The following is a 22,552-nucleotide window of genomic DNA, read 5'->3' on the forward strand; positions in this document are numbered from 1 at the left end:
GGGCTAATGAATAAAGAATAGTGCTGTGCTTCCACAACCTCCTCCCCAAGTGTAGAAGAACTAGGATATAACTCAGTCTCTCCAGTAACACATTAGTTTCTGCATTAGCACTTGGAGATGTGCAGTTTTCACAAAGACAAGCACAGATGAAAGCTGTGTTACATTGTCCTCTTAAGGAACAGCTTCACAGTATGTAATGTAGGCATAATAAATAATAAAAAAATAATAATAGTAATTAATAAGATGTACTTATTTTGACGAAAGAGGCAGCAGAGGACACGGAAAGAAAACCAACAAATTGAACTCCTGAACATCAACATGTATACTTTTGAGAGCAGCTTACAAACAGGAGGTGACAGCCAAGTACAATAGCATTCCTGCTGTTACACTTGTGTCATTTTATTGCTAAACAGTAGAGCTGTTGCAGCATGAACAGGACTTGTAGAAGAGGGATGTGAAGGAGGAGAGAAAAATAAATGCAATTGGGCAACTAATGTTTACATTTCATGTCTGAATAGCCAAAATAAGGATGTGATTTTCACTTCTTGTAAAGATCCAGTGTGGGGTTTATTATTCCATTAAGTGTTACACTACAGAAACTGATTCTGAGAAAACAGGAAGAGTTTCTATAACTCAGGAATGTCACCGACTACCAGTAGCCAATAATTCAGTTAGGCTGCTCACAAGAGCTGGAATTCTTTCTCTTATTCTAAAATAACTTTTAAGAAGGTGTCAGTGCAACCACCCACCCACATCCCGTCCCCCAGGTCAAACAGACATGCTGTGTGTTCAGTCAGCAGGGGCAAGGACGCCTCCACTGCTCAACTGCTGGGCACTGACAAACTGGAAACCTGGCACTCCTGGAAGAAGAGGATGGATGCTCCAGTGTACCTACTGGAAAAGTCAGCAAAGATGCACATTCTTTTCACGTGAACATCAGGAGTCTTGGAGATTATGGTCCAAGCCAGCACCCCATATTTCCCTAAGACCCAAATGTGCCAATGGGCATTCAGAGCTCACATGGCACACATGTAGCTGGATTGCAGGAGTGCAGAGGCCTGGCAAAAGGGGATGCCCAGGTCATGACTGAGACAAATAAAGAATACTCAAAAAACTGGTGAATAACTTACTATGGCCATGAGATAGTGTGAAATTGTTACGTTTACTAGCTAGACACAGAATAAATGAATAATCCATTTTGGCAGAATTGTGGGATGGTCTATGTATTTAATAGGAGAATCCAAAAGAACTGACAGTCATATAATACAAAAAGAACATTATATATACATATACACACAGAGTATGTCTATATATATCTATATAGATATATATAAATCAGTAAACTTGAATAGTGCCTTTATCATGACCATCTTAAGGCATTCAAAACATTTTACTATGACATTGACCCAATTCATTATCTTTTTTTGCTTTGGCTGAAATAAAGCAAACAGATTTAAAGGTCTGATCTGAAACAACCACATCTGAAACAAAAGCCTAATAGTATCTTCAGTGACAGCAGCATAATCTAAGAACCCACCCACTGCACTGCCTATCAGCTGAATAATATTAAAAGAAGTCTAAATAAATCATTCCCACTCACAGTTTTTGCAACAGCGGAAGATACATCAGTCTCAAAGAGACTTTCTAGCCATAAATTCTACAGATTCTATTACAAATTGAGGATAGAAAAGATACAGCAAGAGGGCCTGCCCGAGGATAGAATGCCACTGAATATCAAATAGTATTTACAGTACAAGTTATAGGATTATAGAACATTTTATAAATACAATTATTATGTATACAAGGGCACATAAAAGAGAAACTTGTTTTCATGCTTTACAAAGTAAAGGTAACCTGAACTAAAACTTACTACAGAATTCCACAGCTGCTGGCTAGGAGCCTCTCTTCTCCACTGCCTGTACAAACCAATCCCCATTGCAGGTCACTAGTGAAACACCCATGTTTTAAGCAGCAACTATGAAGAATCTCAACAGACTCTGAATCTATGGATGAAACATCAAGTTTCAAAACATGGGTAAGGCAGAGCATGCTGGAGAGCTGTGACAACATTTATGTGTAACTAACTTTCTCAGAGGAGAACCTGGACTGTAATGAACTGCACTTTTTGCAAGGAAATGCGTAATACTGCAGCATACAGGTGGCAAAATTCAAACAAGGAACATTACAACTTCTAACACATGATATTAGAAAATACCAGAAGCATCTACCAAATTCTAAAGTTGTGAGCACTTCCTGTATTTGTTTAAAAAAGGCAAGAGTATTTAGTATTTCAGTACTTGCACATGTCCTTAAAAGAATCAATAATTTCCTTTAATAAAAGCAATTGTCTTTTCTTTTTAGACCAATAATGCCTTTACAGGACACTTATTTATTCTTTTTTTAAATTATTTTTAAATTGCCTAGGATCAGTAATAGCATTAAACAGGAATACACCATAGTATAGTGCAGGCAGAGGAGAGATGTACTCAGATGAAAAGGCAATTTTAAGAGTCAATTTAATGAATTGACATTTTCTCTGCACACTTCAAAAATGGTGAGGCAGGCTTGATTAAATTACCTTTAACCAGCAATATATTATACTTTGCTCCAAGACAAATAAACCAGTTTTACTGGGATACTTACTATGAAGGAGAATAATCTTTAAAGTTTATTTACATGAAAAGCAATCTTTTTTACATAATATATAAAATGGAGTAGTTATGCACTGCAGCCATTTTATAATAATTAAGCTAAATGAAATTAATCTTAAAAGCTACTCTATTTCAACAGCTGTGGGAAAGGCAGAACAGGAATTGTTTTATTAAGCTGCAAACTCATTTTCATTACAGTAAGCAACTAACTAACTACTTGTTTGAGAAAACAACTTCTCATATCCATCTTCTAACCATTATAAACACTTCACAGCAGAGGGGTGAACTTCCACAAACATTTTCTTCTGTGACAAAGTATGTTTAAGAAGCTTCCTCACTGCCAACCTGCTGCAGTTCCCTCAGTTATGTCAATATAATAAATCATTTTTGGACCACACTAGAAACTGGATCGCTCAAATGACCATGTTCACAAGAACGGAAACACCAAATGCTAACCAACAAGCACTTTCTTCAGTGATCCAGTATTTAGGACAGTACTAGAGACAGTTGCACTGGCACAAACAGAGACACTGGACTGGAGCACAGAAAGAGAACAAATGGCCATAAGCAAACAAACCAGCTTGGTGAGAAAAGTAAACTGGTAACTGATGTTTGCCGCAAGAACAGCTATGAACACCAATTTCATGATGTTTAGATATGCCAGTGCCATGGCACAAATAATTTAGGAAAGCAGTAATGCTTACATGCATGTTATTAGATTATCCATTGGAATTCAATTCCAAGGAAGAAGAAATGTTTCAAAAGACATTAAGTTGACTAAAAATAGTGCATTTTTTTTTTACCACTGTTTATTTTAGGAAAAAGAAGGATAGTGGCAAAACCGTAATTCTTTCTGCCTTTCAGCACTTAACTCCTGGTCTTGTCTCCGTGAAGCTGCTTAGAGATGCCCCCATCCCTGCTCCACATAACCTCAACAGGCTCAGTACTCTCCCACCATGAGACCCTAGGAAATATCTGAGCATCTGCTGCTGGAAATTATGGAAACAGTAATGCAGAAGGCAGCAGGCACAGCTGTAAGTTCCTAATTCTGTTCTGAACCGGGCCGTGAAAGACAGAGCATTGAAACTGCACTGCCAGCTCAGAGCACAGCCCTTCTCCTCAGTGCCTGTGTAACCAGGAGCAAACTGCTCTAGCCAAGGCAAATGGGTCTCCACAAGAAGTCTCAAAAGTTGTAATTTATAATCTTTTCCCATTACTATCTCAAATTTATCATAAAGATACTACTCTAAAATTTATTTTTCAAACTAAAAATTCAAACTAAAGCAGCACTGTACGCACTTTACAGTTTGGATGTAGTCAGAAGATTGACCTAGATTTCAGAAAGTGTTGTTTCTAAGGCTTCTGTTCCTCTTGTATCTATAGGAGAACTGATGACAAGAGACAAGTTGTTTCTGACTGAGCAGTCCTGCTTTGAGAGTACCAGTCACATGCTACAGTGTTACTAATATCAAATCCAAATACTATTTAATAAAATACTAGTTCTAATGTTTTATCATCTTATGATCATCCTATAGCCAAGACTGACACTTTCTTGTTTCAAAGCTGAGAACTAGGCCACTCCCACAGCAGCTGGACACATTTCACTAGAGAGGCGGCTGTTTTTCCAACACTGTGAATAATAAGGCTAAATACAGTGAGAAGTGAGGGTACAGCAGCCTTTTTTTCCTCTTCAGAAATGTATCAGAGAACTTTATTAGTGTAAAGTAGGTTTTATATTTGGTCAATGCATGGAAAAACTGTGATTAAAAATTGCGAAGCACAGATTTGTTCTCTAAAATTATTCACTATATGTATAAATAGATACCAGGCATCTTAGGGGAAAAAAAATCAGTATTTCCTATTTTGAGTACTTAGAGTACAGAGGACCAATAACAATATTCAAGTGATTTTTTTTTTTAACCTAACATCAAATATCTTCTAAATTAAACAATTAACATCACTGGAATAAATTAATTCTCGAGAAGGATTTCCCTGCATTCTAGGGAAACAAAATGTACAGAGAGGGAAAGTGAAGAAATAATTTTTTTAGCATTTAAAAAGCAGTGTACACATATTTACCCTAGCAATATTCTTTCAATTCTCTTGAAGGAAGAGACTTTTCAAAGTCTAAAGCTGCAGAATTGATTATTTAATTTCTGACCTTTATTGCTCAACTAAACATAAACTAGATCACGACTCTGAACTCCTCTACTATCCTGTTCATCATCATCATCATCATCATCTGACTGCTGTTCTGAGTTTTGGGAACTACCATACTCATACTCAATGGGCTTTGGATTGTTGTATGGGTAGCCATTGTCATCAAAAAACCTTCGGAAGGTGAACTCATAAAAAGCATGTTCAGGATGTTTTCCGTTTTTGTACCACCCATTAAGGGTATCATTTCTGTTCCCCTCCTTATCATCATCACTCCACAATTTATCTGGGTCAACTGGATCAAAGTTTGACGTGTCCGTAGGATGAGCAATTTTGGGAATGTAGAAAGCAGACTGTCGCCGTAGATCACTTGAAAAATCAATTGTTTTGAAAAATGGATGAGCTTTTATTTCATCTGCACCATTTTTGCCCAAACGATCTTCCGGCCCTCGGCAGAGTTTAATAATAAGGTCAGAGGCCTCTGGAGTCAATTTAGCCTGAGGTGGAATATGAAGTGCAGTTTGCCAGTTGATAACCTTAAAAGCAAAAAGATGTATTAGTTATTTATCATTTCACAAAAAGGAAAAATACATTAAAACAACAAAAGAAAACAAAGAAGACCACAAAGAAATAATTCAGTATGTCTAAAGTTTTTCACAGTAGAGGGGAAAATGTGAAGCTGCTCTTTCAGAAAGACGAGGAACATATTGTCTGGATATCTGGCAAAATGCAGGCAAAGTTTATTCACATTCTAAATCCAAACTAGATTCTGGCATGGAAGACCCCTGCTATATACCAACAAAGATACCGTAAAATCTGGCACCTGGACCTGAGATTAGGCACATGGCTTACAATCCTAAAAAGATGAGGCAGACGACTTTTGAGTTATAAGATCTACTGTAAAGCCTAAGAGATTTCAAGTTAAAAAAAAAATCAATACTGCACTACATTTGAGCCACCTAAATGCAATTTTGCAAAAAATGACACCTGCAGAAGACTGCCTTGATGCTTTCTCTGAAACAGCAGGGGCTCAGGAAGAAAAGGACCAAAGGCTCCGAGCTGTCACTAGCCCTGAGCAGGCAGTCATCTGCTGCTCCTCTGCCTTCCCACCAAAGGAAATCCTCTGCAGGCAAACAGGCATGGAAGCTAAGAGGTGGGAAAAGAACACAGAGATACTGGAAGAGGGAAGGGAAAGGTAATAACTGGAACAGATACAAACAGTGAAAGGCTGGGATGTGATGGGACTTTTAGTTGGCATGTTTACTGTACGACCAGGTAAGTTACAAATGTGATTCTAGAAGTCTCTTTATAAATTAAGTGCACCTCCACAGTAACATAAAGTTTAAAATTGCCACAGTTTATAACATGCTTGGATAGGTAGCAGTCTCAAACATCACCTTTGTTTCCACTACAAATTAGCAAGACGATGTAAGTTTCAAGACTTTTTCAGATTGCTAATACCAGACTTTTAAAGTTACCTTCATTTGTGTTTCCAGTGGTGTTTGTGCCAGGAATGGAGGCTGCCCCACTAACATCTCGAAGAGAATTACTCCAACACTCCACCAGTCACACAACTGTGTGTAACCTGAAATAAAGTTTAAATAAGGTAGTCAAGCCTTTGTATAGTTTTAATCTTGAATTTCTAAGAACAAAAAAGTTCAGAAGAGAATTCAATACTTAAGATTTCCATATTGACAATTTTTTTTTTTTTTTTTAAATATCACATCCTGGGGAGAAGTGGGAGTGTGGGAGAAGTGAAGCAGGACCCCTGAGTACCAGCCACTTTGCAGTGAGACTGCAGTACAAAACCACACGCATTACCTGTTCGTAACAACACTTCTGGTGCAATGTAGTTGGGTGTGCCCACCAGGGAATGGGCCAGGCAGCGCTGGTGCTGCCGTGCAGCCCTGCGCTCCAGCGGCTTCAGCCGATCCCCACACCTGCAGTTCGCCGGGTCACCCCACTCACTGCTGAAATCCATGCTGTCCTGACGGGCGTGGTCACCTGCCATGGAGTGACAAGGATGGCAAAACTGAGGATGACTGCTTTAGCTCTTATCTAATATGACATTTTCTTTATCCATTAGCATGTGTTACAAGACAGAATCTGTTTCAGTTTCAATACTGAACCTGAGAGTTAAAACAGAAATCAACATCAAGGTGTTGATTTTTGTTATGATATAAAATACCACCTCTGAGGACACAATTTTTTAAGCTAATTTTTGACATAACTATAAAAAAATACCAATCTTGATACTCTTCAGATTTTTCTTAACATCACCACATTGGGTGTATAAGGTGTATATTGTTTTAACACTTGCATAAACATAAACCTCTAACATTTAAATTGAAAAAAAAATCAGAATTTAAATCTTTATCTTCTCACTAGAGACTGTAACAGTCTGGCCTAAGATACGTGACATTTTGAGAAAAACTAATCAGAAGGAATTTAAACCTTGTTTTTGAAGGCATGTTTTTATTTTTGGAAACTAAAAACAAGATATCACATAATCTGTATTTTACCACTCTCAAAACTGTGAGTTGTCTTTCATTCCAACTTTTTCTTTAGCTGTTGTTTCAAGTAATCAAGTAGGATTTTGAAAAGCCTACTTAAACCTTCTCATAAAGGAAACAGCACAGTCATCTTTCTACTCATTTATAATTTAATTCCTTGTAAAGAATACTTGTATTTCTCTTACCGCTCTGGTAGTATTTTGAGTCATGGGTCCATCGAAAACCAGTACAGAGCCCGAAGTCAGTCAGTTTGATATGACCATCACGGTCTATCAAGATATTGTCAGGTTTAATATCTCTGTGGATGAAGCCCATTTTATGAACACTCTCAACTGCGCACGTCAGTTCTGCTGTGTAGAACCGCGCCAGATTTTCTGGGAAGACACCCATTCTAATTAGGAGACTCATCATATCACCTCCTGGAATGTAGTCCATTACAAAGTACAAATTGTCCTTATCTTGGAATGAATAGTACAGGCGAACTACCCATTCATTATCAGCTTCTGCAAGGATATCCCGCTCAGCTTTAACATGAGCAACTTGATTTCTAAGCAAGACATCCTTTTTCCTTAGAGTCTTTGTTGCATATAGAGCATTAGTATCCACCTTTCTTGCTAGGCAAACTTCTCCAAATGCACCAACTCCCAGGGTTTTAATTTTTACAAACATTGACTTGTCCATTTTAGCTCTTCTTAGCCGAATGTAATTTGACTCTTTCTGGCACAACATTTTCCTCATTTGATCCCGGGCTTCTGGTGACAATCCAACCTGTGCAGTAAACAGAGTTAAATCTGAAGAGTGAACAGTACTCTTAATTCTTGGCGATCTTCTCATAATTAATTACAAGGCTTAAGCAAAGCAAACCAAATACTTATACACAGCACAAGAAATAATACTAAAAGGGATTTGGTTTTGTTTTAATTTACACATTAGGATTCTATGAAAACATATAGGAGTGATAAAAAACTGAAATGTGATCATTTTCAACAGCAAAATGCACAAGGTGCCATGCACCAGGAGGTTCTAAGAAGGGACTACTACATTCTTAAGAAAGGTAATTTACAAATTGCTGATAAAAACTACTGCAAATAATATCATCTGAGTAACAGTGTGCATCAGCTGCCTCCCTGATTCTCTTTACAGGGTTAAAGAAGGCCAAGACATGTCTAGGAGCCGTAAGTTGCTGAGGGCTACGGAGCTGCCATGGGAAAGGCAGACTAACTGGAGCAGAAGTCACTGAACTTCCTGACCACGCTCTAGAATTTCAGCTGCAGGAGGGAGTATGCACCCCCTCTCCCTCTTTCACTTCCACGTGTAGCTACCCAAAACACATCCTACCGGCACTGCTTCCTACTGCCCACCCACACCTCTGCCTGGCCCAATTGATATTTTCTCTTATCACATAACGCACCCCTTTCCAGCAGGACTTTGCTCACACTCTCACCACTGCTCTCCACTCTACCTAGGAACCAGCTGAGCAGAGCACCTCCTTCTGAAGTGGCTCACTCCTCCCAACAGGATCTTCTCTTGGCTCCTATCTGCATACATATCCCTATCTTGACTGAACATCCCTGGTGTTCCAGCCAATGCCACCAACATTCTGGCAGCTGAAACACTCACAGACCACACAAAACTCACCACCTACAGCGTGGAAACTCTTATCTACAAGAACCACATTGATCACTCTCATTGTACACCAACCTGTGTGCCCTCCTGGTGTATTTTTTCTGGTTTCAATCCCCTTAAGAGCCCTATTCAATTCTTCAATTCTGCTGCCATTTTTCTTGGCAAATTTCAGGGCCTGGAATCAGAATAATCCTTCTTCTTTGTTTAATGTGAATAGAATCTGTCTCCAATTTTTTTCCATTTTTTTTCATTTTTTCTTCATTTTTTTCACTATCGCCACATACCCTGATGTTCATTCCTTCTTTTGTATTCTGACAGCATTTTCAAATTACTATATGCTACCTTTCTCACAGCATCTCAATTATTTTATCTGCCTACCTGGCTTGAAATCACCATCCCACACCAACAACTTCCAAGTTCAACCTATAGCATGCTTCCTTATTTTTTCATGGACGTGTAGATCATGAAGTCAAACATGGCCACACTGAACCCCTGCAAACATCTCAGCTGTACTCAAGCACTATTCTAAAAGGTTTCCCTTTCTTACTGTAACATCGATTCTTGATACCAAATCTTGCTGCTTCCATCTCTTTAAAGCCTCAAATATGTGAGATACTCTCTGCATAGCAGTATTCAGAACTATCAACAGGACCAAGTAACTAGTCTAAGCCTGTATAGACTGTATGTTCATAGATGACTTTGGCCTTGCCTGACTTCCAACATAACTTGAAACAAAATATAATAGATGTGACTGACAAAAAGGCAAAAACAATTCAATTAGATATCATTCAGTATCTTAAAAATGATTTTACAAGTTACTATATGTCACCTATTAAAGAAAATACTGTTAGAAAACACAAAACTTCTGAGACCACTCAACTCCTAGGAGACCTGACACCACAGAAATATGTCACATATGCTAGAAATACAGCATCCAGTGGAAGCAGGTATTTTCACAGGGATGCAACCTGAGGTTTTTTCTTTCAAAATTCAAAGGGCAGAAAAGGGATTCAATACTTGCTTAATCTTCTCAAAACTTTCTGAAAATAAATAATTTCCCTTTCTCCTTCTCATGAAGGCCCAAAATATACTTCATTGTTGTGGCATTCCTCTCCTGTATGCTTATGAAAAAGGAGAGGTCTGCTGCAGCACAATAACCCATCTTCCACCCTCCAGACTGTAATTAAACATACCAGCTTTAAATCCAGTATGAACTATTGAAACTCTAGCATGAATATTATAAATATTATAAAATACCCCTACTAAGGTGCTTTAAAAGCACCAGAAAAATATCAAGAAAAGTTATATCAGTGCTCTCATATAAGTAATACTTATTCTGAGATACTACAGAACACAACACAGTAAGAAGGAAAAGTGAAGTTTGCAAATCAACATTAATTATAATCTTACATTTAAGTACTCAAAAATAGCCAAAACAAATTCATGCTTAATTTTGATGCAGGATTGCATGCAAAGCCCTCTAAAAAGGGATCATGCTATTCTTAAGAAACACTGTTGCTTCAGAATCTTACTTGTCTACACAGGGATGGAGGCTACAGAGTTCAGGAAAGCTTCCCACACCTTAACAGTCTAAATCAGCTGTTAGTGAAGTGAAAAAGGAAAGAGAGAAGACTAAGAATAAAGATCTAGTAAGAGTTCCAGGATGAAATCTTGCTAACATTTACATATTCGTGATTAAGCAAACACTTACAAAAGACTACAGCTTACAGTAAGAATTTTCAAAGAGTAAGAAAACACAGATTTAAAAACAGCATGTCAAGAAAGTGGTATAAGCCAAATACATACTCTCACAGAATAAATAAAAAAGAACATCATACTTATGTCAAACTTTCAACTACAATTGTTAAGAAATATATTTGTGTGACACATCTGAATTTCACCTTTCTGAAAATCTTAGTTTCACTACTTCTCACTGTTTTCTCTTTTGAAATTACATGTTTGTCAACTCAATTTTTACCCTTTTGATTTTGTTTAACAGAACACTGAAATACTAGAAATAGACCACTGACTCCATGCAGGCATGAAAAAGTTGATTTCACATGTAGTTGTTTTATAATTACGCCCTTCAATTGCTCTTGTTTAAGCAGATACATTTACAGTGCAGATTACAATTAGACAAAAGATACAATCTCTTTCATTCTAAAAAAACCCCAACTAACCTTTAAATGTTTTCTTTTTAATTTGAACTTTAAAAAACTATTGCTACTGGTAACAAACTGCAGAATGTAAAAAATACCATTGTTTGCATGTCTATATAAGAGCACTAGCTGGCCTGCAACTTGTCCCAGTTTGCTTGTACCTTCAGTACTTATTTTAAAAAAATATAAATATTTTAAAAAATGATTAAAATACTGCCTATAACTCAAAAATCAGGATTAAGTAGAACCCATAACAAAAAGCTATGAGCCATGTAGCTACATCTCAGTTCATGTAAAAATTGTTTTGCTTCTGCCACCTTACTGTATGTAGGCCATACAAATTACCTTTAGACATCCAAAAAACTTACTTAAAAATCAATTTCTAAGAATTAAATACATAATCAAGACACGGAAGAAACTTGCCACATCTCAAATACAAAGATTAAAAATCGACTTCAATACCACAGTTCTAAATCTTCTACTTATCTGTACTATTTAATTCTACAATTAAGAAATATCTTATAAAAGTAATACAAGAACAGTTTGGCCATAGATTTAGAAAGAAGGAAGAGTTTACCCGCATCATTTCATTCTCTAGTTGTTTTTTTCGGTGCAAACGTTGCTGGTGTGACTTGAGTATATTCTCCACATGCTGCTCCATGAAGAATTTAAAAGCTTGAGGGGAATAACTTTGAATGCGAGACTCTCTTCTTTCTTCATCTTTCTTGTTTTTTCTAACAGGCACAGGTGAGGTTGTAATTTGTTTCTTTTCTTTATCTGTTGAATCAACACATTCGTAATTCTTTTCATTCTCATCCTCCCTGGATAAAGGAGGTGGCTCCTCCTTGTTGAGCTTGGGTCCTGCCTCATACAGATTGACAGAAGGATTCTGATGTAACAAGTGTTTAGGGTAAGGTGGTGGGGGACCCTGGTAATTTGGAGCCTCCGCAACAGGAGACATAACTGCCATATTGGTAGAGGGACTGTCGGAGAAGGGAATGGCCTGAACAGTTTGCACGGGCTGCGGCATCCAGGAAGGGTGAGAGGGTGCCAAGGCAGTCTGCAGCTCTGGTTTCAACACTCGCATGCTTTTCACTGGCTGCTGAATGGGAGCTGGTGTTATGGCTGTCACTGTGGTGGCCGAGGGCTGGGAGCTGCCAGAGTGACTCTGCCTGCTGCCGTGATGGTTGTTGAAGGAGTTTGAGCGCACGGGAATACTGGGCTGCCACGCAGGCATGTCGTGCCCATTGCCCGGCGACGACTGCGGCTGCACAGGGGAAGGCTGTGACCAGGATGCAGGTATTCCAGCTACATTTGTGTTGTAAAGTTCCAGGTTGTGACTGTTTCTGTTTGGCACCATTATTGCCTGAGGAATATTCCCATTGGTGTACGCTGAAGGAGGAGCAGATCCTCCTGCCTGCATCTGTAGTGCTGTGGGACTCTGCCTGTTATTTGGATTCATTGGGTATGGGGGTGGCTGGCGACTCACCGAATTTCCAGACACCACATTCTGGTGAACTATGAATTCTGCCTGACAATTGCCATTTTGCATTCCAGCTCTTCCTGAGGGAAAACTAAATTTGCTGTTGGCAGAACTCTGCATGATTATTGGTTGCCTGCCAATGGGGACAGCACTCATGCCTCTCTGACCCTGTGCGGATGAATTCATAGGAGGAGGATTCATAGGTGGAGGTGGATAACCATCCTGCCATGCTCCTGGTGGCACTGGAGAAATACGGGAGATCACATATTCCATGTTTCCAGAGTACCGCTTCGTTTGAGAATTTGGCTCCCAGGAAGGAGGTGGAGGAGTAGTTCCCCTTGGAGGGGGTGTCTGCCCCCGAGGAGGTGGAGGAGGAGGAGTGACACTCCTTATCTGTGGTAGAGGAGGGGGATTCACTCTTTGTCCATTGGCAGGATGAGCCTGAGCAAACGCCGCAATGCCAGATCCAGATAACGGCCTTCCTACATCAGGCTGCGAGCTGGGACTTTCTGAGCGATAAACGACACCCTCTGCCAGGGAAGGGCCGTGCCGCTGAGGAACCAGGGACTCCTTAGAACCCTTCCAGCTCTGCTTGCGGTTAACTGACTGCTGGACAGCCCCTGCTTCCACGAGAAGAAAACACAGCATTTACATTATTGGAAATTACTCCTATTTAGTGCTTTGAACGTTTTGTTCTTCTGTGTTAATTACTACAGAAACAGGACTTGAACTCTCTGACACAATATAATCCACTGTACTTCCTATGAAAACTTCTTCTAGTATACACAGCACTGCATGCTAATATGGTCAGTGTACATATTAGAGGAAAAAAACCCCCACACTGAAACTACAAAACTATAATACCAGAAAGTGATTTTTTAGAAATCACTTTTCTGAAAACGCATTTTGCTTCAGTAAAAATGTAAAATTTAATTGAAAAAAATGGTAATGTGCAAAATTATTAGTCACATAATTTATTTTTAATCATGTGTACAAGAAACTCTCAGAATGTTCAGCACAAACACAAAAAAAGTAATAGCATGGAAAATACACTATGTTGCTATCCTTTTCAGTTAACACTTGCAAAACACTTAGCATTCTTAAACTAAAATTTAACTGAATGCTGTAAAATCAAGGCTTGCACCCTTACATGCATACAGACCACTCAGACTTGTTATATTCTCATAAGGCAGAATTTGACTAAGTACTTTAATTTTAAAAATTGTATATTTTTGAGTAAAAGTGTTGCAGATAGAGAGGCAAGAATTAGAACTGTATGAATGCAAAATTTACAGACAAAACCCTGCTATATATTTACTTTGCAGATGCTATTTTGCATGATATAAACAAAATATACAAGGAACTGATGATGCAGGCAGTCTTACTGTGGTTTTTATAATGCTAACACTAAAATATGTGTAAACAGATGCGGTACTTTAATTGCTGAAAATCACCCTGTTCTCACTTAAAGAACATGTAAATTACTGTATTTTTGCAGGTAACAATGAAAACTATGTCTAAATGGTGGAATTTACCCATGAACTTCATACAAGCACCAACTAATCCTGCTTAACAGACTAAAGGAAAGTGACACTGTTCTTTGCAACTCCTGACTAATTTTTCCTCCTACCTATATTGTTGATTTAAAATCTAACTCCAGTGCTAGCAACTTAGCACCCAACTTTAGTCAAATAAAAGTTCAGTATTTCTGCTGCATTTTAAAGTTACTCTTTTTTAAGGTGTATGCTACTAAAAAGGCATCAAGTTATATTAAAAATGCACTAGCATCTGTTTAGAAAGCAATAATAGCAAGTGGCAAAATTCTGACTCTGCTAGTAAAGACATATTCCATCCTCCAAAATCTCTAAGAACATGAAGCTTGCCTTAAAAACTATAGAAACAAAAGTTGGAACCAAGCAAGAATTTAGTTAGAGAGGGATGCTGAAACATCACATCCTAAAACACAAATATCATAGTTACATGATATGTAAATACACACACAAATATATAAACAAAAATACACATACAGAATGCTGTTGTGTGGGAGCATGTGTGAAGAGAGGCAAAAAATTTAAAGAAGAATTCAATGCTCAGCACTTATTTCTAAGTGGTGCTTGACACAGAACAAAACACAGGCACCACATCAGCAAGGTAAGAGAAATTACCAAAATGAAATCTGAATGCCATTCCTTGTATAAATGTTTATGCACAGTAATAAAACCATGCAGTTACAAAACAATGCTTAAGAAAATCATGTCAAATGGACCTATCTTTCAGAAGGATTACATCAGATATGTAAAATGCTGTTTTTAAAAGGAAAAAAACATGTATCTGAGCATTTCTGTTCTACTGTGAGCACGTGAAGACAAATGTTCTATGTTTCACCTATAAGAATACACTCAGTGAGTTACTGAGTCACCATGGATACACCTACCTGGTTTCATACCTGCGTTTACAGGTCTTGCTGCTGCTGCAACCATCTGCTCCCGACGAGGATCCTGGTAGCTCATTTTACTTATAAATTCAATGGCAGCCTCTATACTACGGTTGTTAGTTTGTCTAAGAGCTTGTATAACCATATCCTAAAGAGAAAATTATATACAAAAAATTGTTTACAAGAAAATCACAAAAAATACCAAAAATCATGGTTATTTAGCCAAATATCCTCCACTAATTTTACCAAAGTAATTTTACAAAGTATAGATTTCTCTCAGTTGTTTTAGAACTAATTTTAAAATGTCTTCTCCAGAAGAGATCATCCAAAATAGTACTGCAATCTTGATGCTCAGAAGAAAAGTTAACCAGTTGAAGCACTGCAGTCTGATGTAAATTGTCATCTTGCTATTCGTAGAACAGTTTGGTCATACAACCCTTAAAAAAGGACTTTATAATAAAAAACCCTATACAATAAAGTTGTTGCAATCTTTACGGACCAGCTGATACTAAAAAAACCAGATTTTCAGCTCAAAAATTTGGTCACCTATGTGATATGAAGTAGTCAATGTCTTAAAGAGTATCACTATACACAGAACATATGAGGATTTAACTTGAACAATAGTAAGCAAAAGAGGTTTTCTCTAAGATATTTAGGATAAAAAAGCCCCCAATACAATGAACAGCATTCCACCCTGATTATTATACATACATACATATATATACATAAAATTATCTATATACACACACCTGATACTTATTGATATCTATCTGTTCCACTTTACCCTTTAATGCTACCTATTACCTGATAGGTGGGAGGAAATAACAAGAACTTTTGCTGACATTTCATTTTGAAAAAAAAAAATAAAATTCAATACAGTTTGGAACTTCTTGACCAAGGAAAATGCTTTCCTATTTCAGCTGTATCTGTTCCTAGGGCGTACGTGGATCAGTGCCATATGGGCTATTGTGGCAACACAACTGTAGGTTAACACATGGCAGAAAGGGCTTGTGCTGGCACTGTGCCTGAAAAAAGCCCCATATAATCACAAGTGTCATGGGAATTTGCAGCTGCATCCAAGAACAAAGGGTAGAAGCAAAAGGCTACAAGATACAAAGGATATCAAAAGGATACAACAAAAATACCAACTTAAGATACCTTTCTAATTTATTGTCCAGACACATACCACAACCTTCAGTTTGCAAAACCAGCTGCAGGTTCAAATCTGTAAAAATGGAGCTGAGAACCAATCTACTTTGAAAAAACAAATGCACACCCCTCTTTGCCCCAAAATCCCACACAACAACAATAAAAATACTTCTTCAACCTCAGCAATGAATCACAGAGCTGGAGCAAATTATTACAAAAATAATTTATCATTATAAAATCCTTCCATTCTTCCTGACACACAGCCTGGACTGTGTATTTGATCAAGTGAAAGGAACATGAAAAGCCACTATCAGCACTTGACACTGGGATGCTGTTGAAGAAAAGCCAATTGATAGATTTGGAGAAGCTCACTCTTGGTAGAGGTAGATCTCTGTAAATACCAAAGCATCACAGACAGCAGAACTCATGAGCTGGTCACTATTGCAAGCAGTGCATGCCTGAAAAGTTAATCCCTGTTGTGGTACTGTGCCTTTTTCCTTTGGAAAGATGAGTGGTTTGCTAACTCTTTCTAAACATGCTTTTGTACCCAGGTTTACAAAGAAGGCATGAAAACAAGTGTGATTTATATAATGTGGAGGTCCCAGTAAAAACACAGGAGCTGTAAGCGCATTCATTTTTCCTTTCTGGAAACCATATTTCAGATTAATTTCCAAAATATTGGGTATCGCCTTTCAATTTAGAATGGCCATATTTTATCAACCTATTTTAATTGAGCACAATCCAAAATTACTTTGAGTATCAGAGGCAAAAAATCCATGTTCTAGAGAGTCCAGTCCTCTCTGTCTAAAATTATATAAATAATTATAACAACCTACCACGTAAGAACAATCTGGACAAGACGCTTAAAAAAACAAAGCCAAGTCTATCTAAATCCTTCTAGTCTTCTTCTACATCCCCCACTATTACCAGTTTCATGTCCTAATCAGAAACCTAACAGATTTTGAAGCTTTTTGCTTATCATGCTGTTCAAACATTCCCTGACCAACACCCCAACATGCATTAATAGTTTATAGTTAGCAGAACACCGTATCTTCAAAATAAAACACTTCACCTCATCAAAGCCAGCAGCTTGCAAGTCTTGCAGCATTTGTCGATTAACTTCTGACGTTCCTTTGACAGCTGAGGTTGTTTCATTTGCAAAAGGCAGAAGTGAATTTCTTATCTCCTGCAAAACCTTATGATATGTTACAAATTTGGGGGGATTTCGGCCTTGTCTAGGATCTTCAGGTAACATTTTGCCCATGCTGTGCTCAGCTTTAGCAGCATCTGAGGGTTTAGGCAAATTCCTGAGGCTCTCTCGTATTTCCTGTAGCATTTGCTGGCTGCTGCCAGTATAATTACTGGCAGGAAAAGTTTTAGGCCTCATTTGTCTATAACCTTCTGGCTTCTCACTTCTCTTCATGAAAACATGTATATATACAACCTCCACCAAGGACTCGCACACACCAGAATTCAAGGAAGACTGGCTGATGTCAGAACTTGTGAAAGCAGTGGCTCTTCACTGTGAAACCTTGGTTCCTGTAGTGCTGGAGTTTGTCACAACCCAAAACTGCTATTCTGTTAACAAAACATAACAAAGCACATTTAACAGAACAGTAAAAAAATTCACAATGTAGCACTGGAGCAGTGAAACGTTCACATGCAGCACTGCCTTCACAGATACTAAAAGCATGCTAAGCGAATTCTTCAGGCAGTTTTTACTCAAACTAATTCACAAACCATGTTGGGTTTTTAACTTGCTGTAAACAACTAATGTTTTAGGTGCCTCAAGTCTGAACAGTCCTGAATTGCAAAGGATGTGGGCATAGTAAAGAGCTCTGTGTGGTGGATAAAGCTTTCAAGAGCAGATATGAACCACTGGTTTATGCCAGCACTGCTTCTTTGCCTCCCCCCTCTCTTGTGTCCATTTGTCACCTACGTTCTCCCCATCCCTTTGTAGCCAGAAGAGCCAACTCTACTACCCAGGATGTGGATCAAATAACCTCGCTGTTCAATGATTCTAACATCCAGCTCCAGCAAAAGATGGAAGAGAGAAGTACACCAGTAAGGGCATGTAATTACAGTGCTTTTATCCGTTCTCTAGCAGTCACATTTGTTACAACTAAACACTTGCCTGGCTCATCACATGCAACTTTATGACTTCTTGTATCATCTGTTATTTGCATCTGTTTAAGAGTTCAGTTTCTGAGACTTTCACAGTCACTTAGCTCAAGTCTCCTTGAACCAGTCTTCATTAATAGTAAAGTGATTTTTAAATTTATTTTACATAAGGGAAAATGAGAGCAGGAAGAGAAACAAAGAAAATTTTAATCAGACTTTTTTCACTGTAAATTTGTTTAACAACTCAAGCATCAAATTCGCTGAGAGCATAGCTATAACATTTGGTAAGGGAAACAGAATTTTCTGCCAAAAGCCAAATAAAAAACGTTTGCATTTTGAAGGCGCTGACTCATCAGAGAAAGAGCCCCGTGTCTGCAGAGAACTCAAATATCTGTGTTCAGGCTGGGCACTAAGTATTACTGCATGACAAAGGATAAAGCAACCACAGTGAAACACTGAAGAAACTCTAAAGAGGCAAATGCTCTGCACTATCATGAAATTAAATTTTGTCAGTCTCTACTGCTTCACAGAGGAAGATCAGTTACTGACAGTGCAAGATAAACTAAATGTTTCAGCTCTGTCTTTTCTTCAGAGGCAACAAAAATGCTGAAGTCCAACTCACAGTGCTCCTTTACTACTGTGTTGCTAAGCATTTCTCATATTAGACATAAATTAAAGAAGCATCAAAATTTTACACAGTCTACAAAAAAGTCACTCTTTCTTCATTCAGGATTCATTTCTATAATACTTGCACTGTCACAAACCAATTAGTGATTCAGCAATTGAGGAAGAATATGACAAGTTAATAGGAAAAAGAACTCTCTGAAACACATGCAAATTATATTAATTAAATACTCGTGCTATCCTTATATGAATAAAACCTGAAAGCTGGGAAGTAATACATAAATGAGGAGTGTGAAAAGAAACACTTAAGGGATATCCACTTAATCCCATTCTCCTTGGAGAACCATTTTAGAAATAACAGAATTTCTCTTATGAAACTTGCTAGCTCTTAAGGGGTATAACTGCATCCACAAGCCTTCTTTGCACTGTGATAGCTTTGAAACCTTAGATGAGTGTAGTAGGGTAGTTATATGTTTAATACAGTCTGATAGCACATAGTTCTTCAGTGCTCACTGAATAAGGAAGTGATCATCAGACATGAGTGAATTTTAATAATTAACAGTGAAATTTTGCCCAAAGTATTAAGAAATCCAGAAATCGGCAGAAAGTACAGCATGAGAGCTATTAAAATGCAATTTAATTTTGGCCACTTTCAAAATAATTTTCCAAACATGCCACATTTAAGACCACATTGAAAATACTTTTTCCAAAGAAAACTTTTTCCAAAGAAAATGAAGTAAGAACTTGACAAAATAAGTTTTTAACAAATTCCAAAGGCCTGGAATTCAGGAGAAAACAGGGGTTTTGCACCTACATATTTTACAAATTTCATCTGGTATTGCAGTATTCACTTCATGGTTACACCTCGGGTAGCTGGGATAGGTAAATCCAACACCCCCAAAGAGAAATCAAGGTTAAATTAACAGGAAACTAAAATCATAAATCAGGAGCAGTCTTGGAAAATAAAGCTGCACTGCCACTGTAGCTTAAATTTTTAGCAGCAGTTTAGGTTTAGGAGTGTAAACCAGCCACTTATCTCCCACCACTTACCACAGATAGTGTAACTGTTTCTAAGGCCACACAGCATGATCCAAGCTAAGGAACTTACCCAAATAAATCACTTTTTTTTGGTGGGTTGCTCCTTTTGGCAGCACTGCTGGGGTCCAGCATGTACATGTGAAACTAAGTCTTAATTCTTAGAAAACAAATTAAATTAGTCCTCCAGAAAACAGGAATTACTACAATTCACCTTGCTTTATATATGAATCTCAAAATTCACAGATCACCTCTGCTTATAGACACTGGCACACATTTTAAAGGAAGAGAGTGTTAACTGCTGAGTAAGAAATGGATCTCAACTTTTTACTTCTAACAACCAAACACCAACTATATCCATGGGAACTGACGTCTGCTCTGTCCTGTAGTTTTGTGCCCTTAAATAATGTTTGTTAATGCAGCTGTTCTTGCTGATTAAATTCTCTTCCCTAAAGGATATGAAGAAAAGAATGTTTAATCTCTTTTCAAAATATGGGAATACAGTATTTTCTTTTACAGGTCAAACAGTAAGGGGAAAAAAAAAAAGCCCACCTTGGGTTTTTTTTACATTATAATCATAAGAGATTGGACTTCTATAAATAAGTGCTTGAACGAATGCTCAGAAGTGTTCAAGGCCAGGCCTGATGAGGCTTGGAACAACCTGGTCTAGCAGCAGGGAGTTGGAACTGGATTATCTCTAAGGCCCCTTCCAACCCAAACCAGTCTGTGATGCTCTGACTGGCAACACGCAACTGTCAACGACTCCCATGATTTTCTGAGGGAAAAAATACACAGCTTTTTAATCTAACTTTAAAATTCCTTATAAAAATACTTTCAATGCCTGTATTTCCAACTGAGTAGTGAGCATGACATATTAATGTGTCTAGGCATCCTCCCTCATGTACCTAGTCTAAGAGCTCATTTTATACATAATCACAATGTTTCACTGCTAGGGATAAAGAAAGTAACAGAGACTTCACAAGTCATAAAATTAAGTTTGCAGGGACTTGGTTCAGATGAACCAAAGGAGGCTTTTCTTTCAGGTAACAAATCATTGAGCTGCAACAGCAATTTCCCAAAGGATGCATTTCCGATGCTAAAAGTTTCCATAGGATGAGGAGAAAACTGGACCCCGAAATTAGCACATAAGCACAACTACATAAGGTCAGAGAAGCCAGAGCTGGAAAGAGCCAGAGGCCAGCTGAACACTAGGAACATTGTGCATTCACTCGGTTTGTTTCCATTCTTACGCTCTGCTATCTCCTTTAGCAGGACACAGCTCTTAGAGGGACACATACATGTACTCCGGGGAGCAGCAGGAGTCACTTCAGGCGCACCTGGGAGCGATCTTCACGGCTAACAACTGCGGGGCAGCCACAGCCCCGCTGCGCTGCCTCAGGCCGGCACGGATTGCTGCAGGACAGCAGGACCCGGCCTCCCAAGGACCAGGCAGGCCAGGAGGGTTTCACTGCCGCGAGGAGTATCCCGAACGTGTCCCGCTGGGACACCTGCGCTTCTGTCGCCTCGCCGGCCCCGGGCCGTGACCTGAGGTGGCTCCTGCCACGGTCTGCGTCCCGCAGAGGGCCCGGGACGCCGGGCCGAGCCGGAGCGGGCCCGTTACCGCCCCGACCCCCCCTGCGGCCCCGCGCACGGCGGACTCTACCTGAGGCGAGAAGGCGGCGGCAGCGCCCCGGGCGCTCGGAGCTCGGCCCCGCCCGCGCGGCGCCGACCGGCCGCGGCCCTTCCCTTCCGTCCGCCCTTCCTCCGCGATGCCACCAGCGCCCGCTCGGTCCCTCCGCCAGCGCCCGCCGCCGCCTCGGGCCACTCAGTTCGGCGCCGCCATTTTGTCAGTGTCCCCGCCGCGGAGCCGCCCGGATATGGGCAGATCCCGGCCTGCCTCGCGCGGCTCCTGCCGCTCCCGGATGGAGCAGCGGCGGCTCCCGCCCGCCCCGGCGGGGAGCGGCAGCGCGCTGTAACCCCTGCGCGTCCGTGCGGGGCAGCCGCACGCAGAGCACGGCTCAGCTCAGCTCAGCACAGCCCTGCGCTGCCGGGCATGGCTGGCTTCTCACGGGCCAGCGCCGAGCACCACGGACAAATTCCCATTTCCTAATTTTCCGATTTTCTTTTAAAAGGGGGGAGAAAGCTCCGCTGAGCCTCGTGTTTCAGCTGATGCCCAAACGATGCACTCGTTACAGACGAACAGGAAGGAAAACCCACCGGTTAGCACTCGGAGTGATCCATTTCATTTCCATCTTTGCGTTTCAAATAAATTTCAAATAAGCTGCTCCAAGGAGCTCATCGGCAACCCAGTACACCTTGCCCTGCAAAGGGAGGACCGCCCTGTCCCCATGCAGCTCCTGCAGCCAGACACACGGAATGTGCATCAGGTAAGGTGCTCCTGCCACAGCAGACACAGGCCACTCGCGCCGGCGTGAATTAAAGTACACGCTAACGTGGTTATGGTGGAAATGCCATGTAACACCTCATAACTGACCTGTTCCAGCCCAAATACAGAGGTTTTTCCATCCTTCACGTTCAATACCCAGGCTCAATCCAAGTAAGTTCCTGCAAACACATCTATTTGAATTATTTTAGTAAGA

The 22,552-nt window shown here is 39.5% G+C and overlaps 1 protein-coding gene across 8 annotated transcripts; it reads right to left on the reverse strand.

The window, feature by feature from the left end:
* Positions 1–1,207: 1,207 nt before the first annotated feature.
* LATS1 (large tumor suppressor kinase 1) lies at positions 1,208–21,749 on the reverse strand. Of its 8 annotated transcripts, XM_041469791.1 has the most exons (9): positions 21,616–21,663; positions 20,026–20,112; positions 17,245–17,750; positions 15,024–15,171; positions 11,684–13,212; positions 7,507–8,089; positions 6,630–6,812; positions 6,287–6,393; positions 1,208–5,344 (listed from the first exon to the last, which is right to left on the reverse strand). In XM_041469791.1, the coding sequence occupies exons 3-9, from the start codon at positions 17,593–17,595 to the stop codon at positions 4,826–4,828; spliced, it is 3,420 nt and encodes a 1,139-aa protein (XP_041325725.1). In that variant the 5' UTR covers positions 17,596–17,750; positions 20,026–20,112; positions 21,616–21,663; the 3' UTR covers positions 1,208–4,825. The 8 variants fall into 8 exon arrangements, with proteins under 8 accessions (XP_041325725.1, XP_041325722.1, XP_041325724.1 ...); XM_041469788.1 differs by lacking the exon at positions 20,026–20,112 and having other exon boundaries at positions 21,616–21,749; XM_041469790.1 differs by lacking the exons at positions 20,026–20,112; positions 21,616–21,663 and adding an exon at positions 21,290–21,413.
* Between the last annotated feature and the right edge of the window lie 803 nt (positions 21,750–22,552).

Source organism: Pyrgilauda ruficollis, unplaced genomic scaffold, assembly GCF_017590135.1.
Source record: "Pyrgilauda ruficollis isolate IOZ18807 unplaced genomic scaffold, ASM1759013v1 scaffold24, whole genome shotgun sequence".
Classification (NCBI taxonomy): domain Eukaryota; kingdom Metazoa; phylum Chordata; class Aves; order Passeriformes; family Passeridae; genus Pyrgilauda; species Pyrgilauda ruficollis.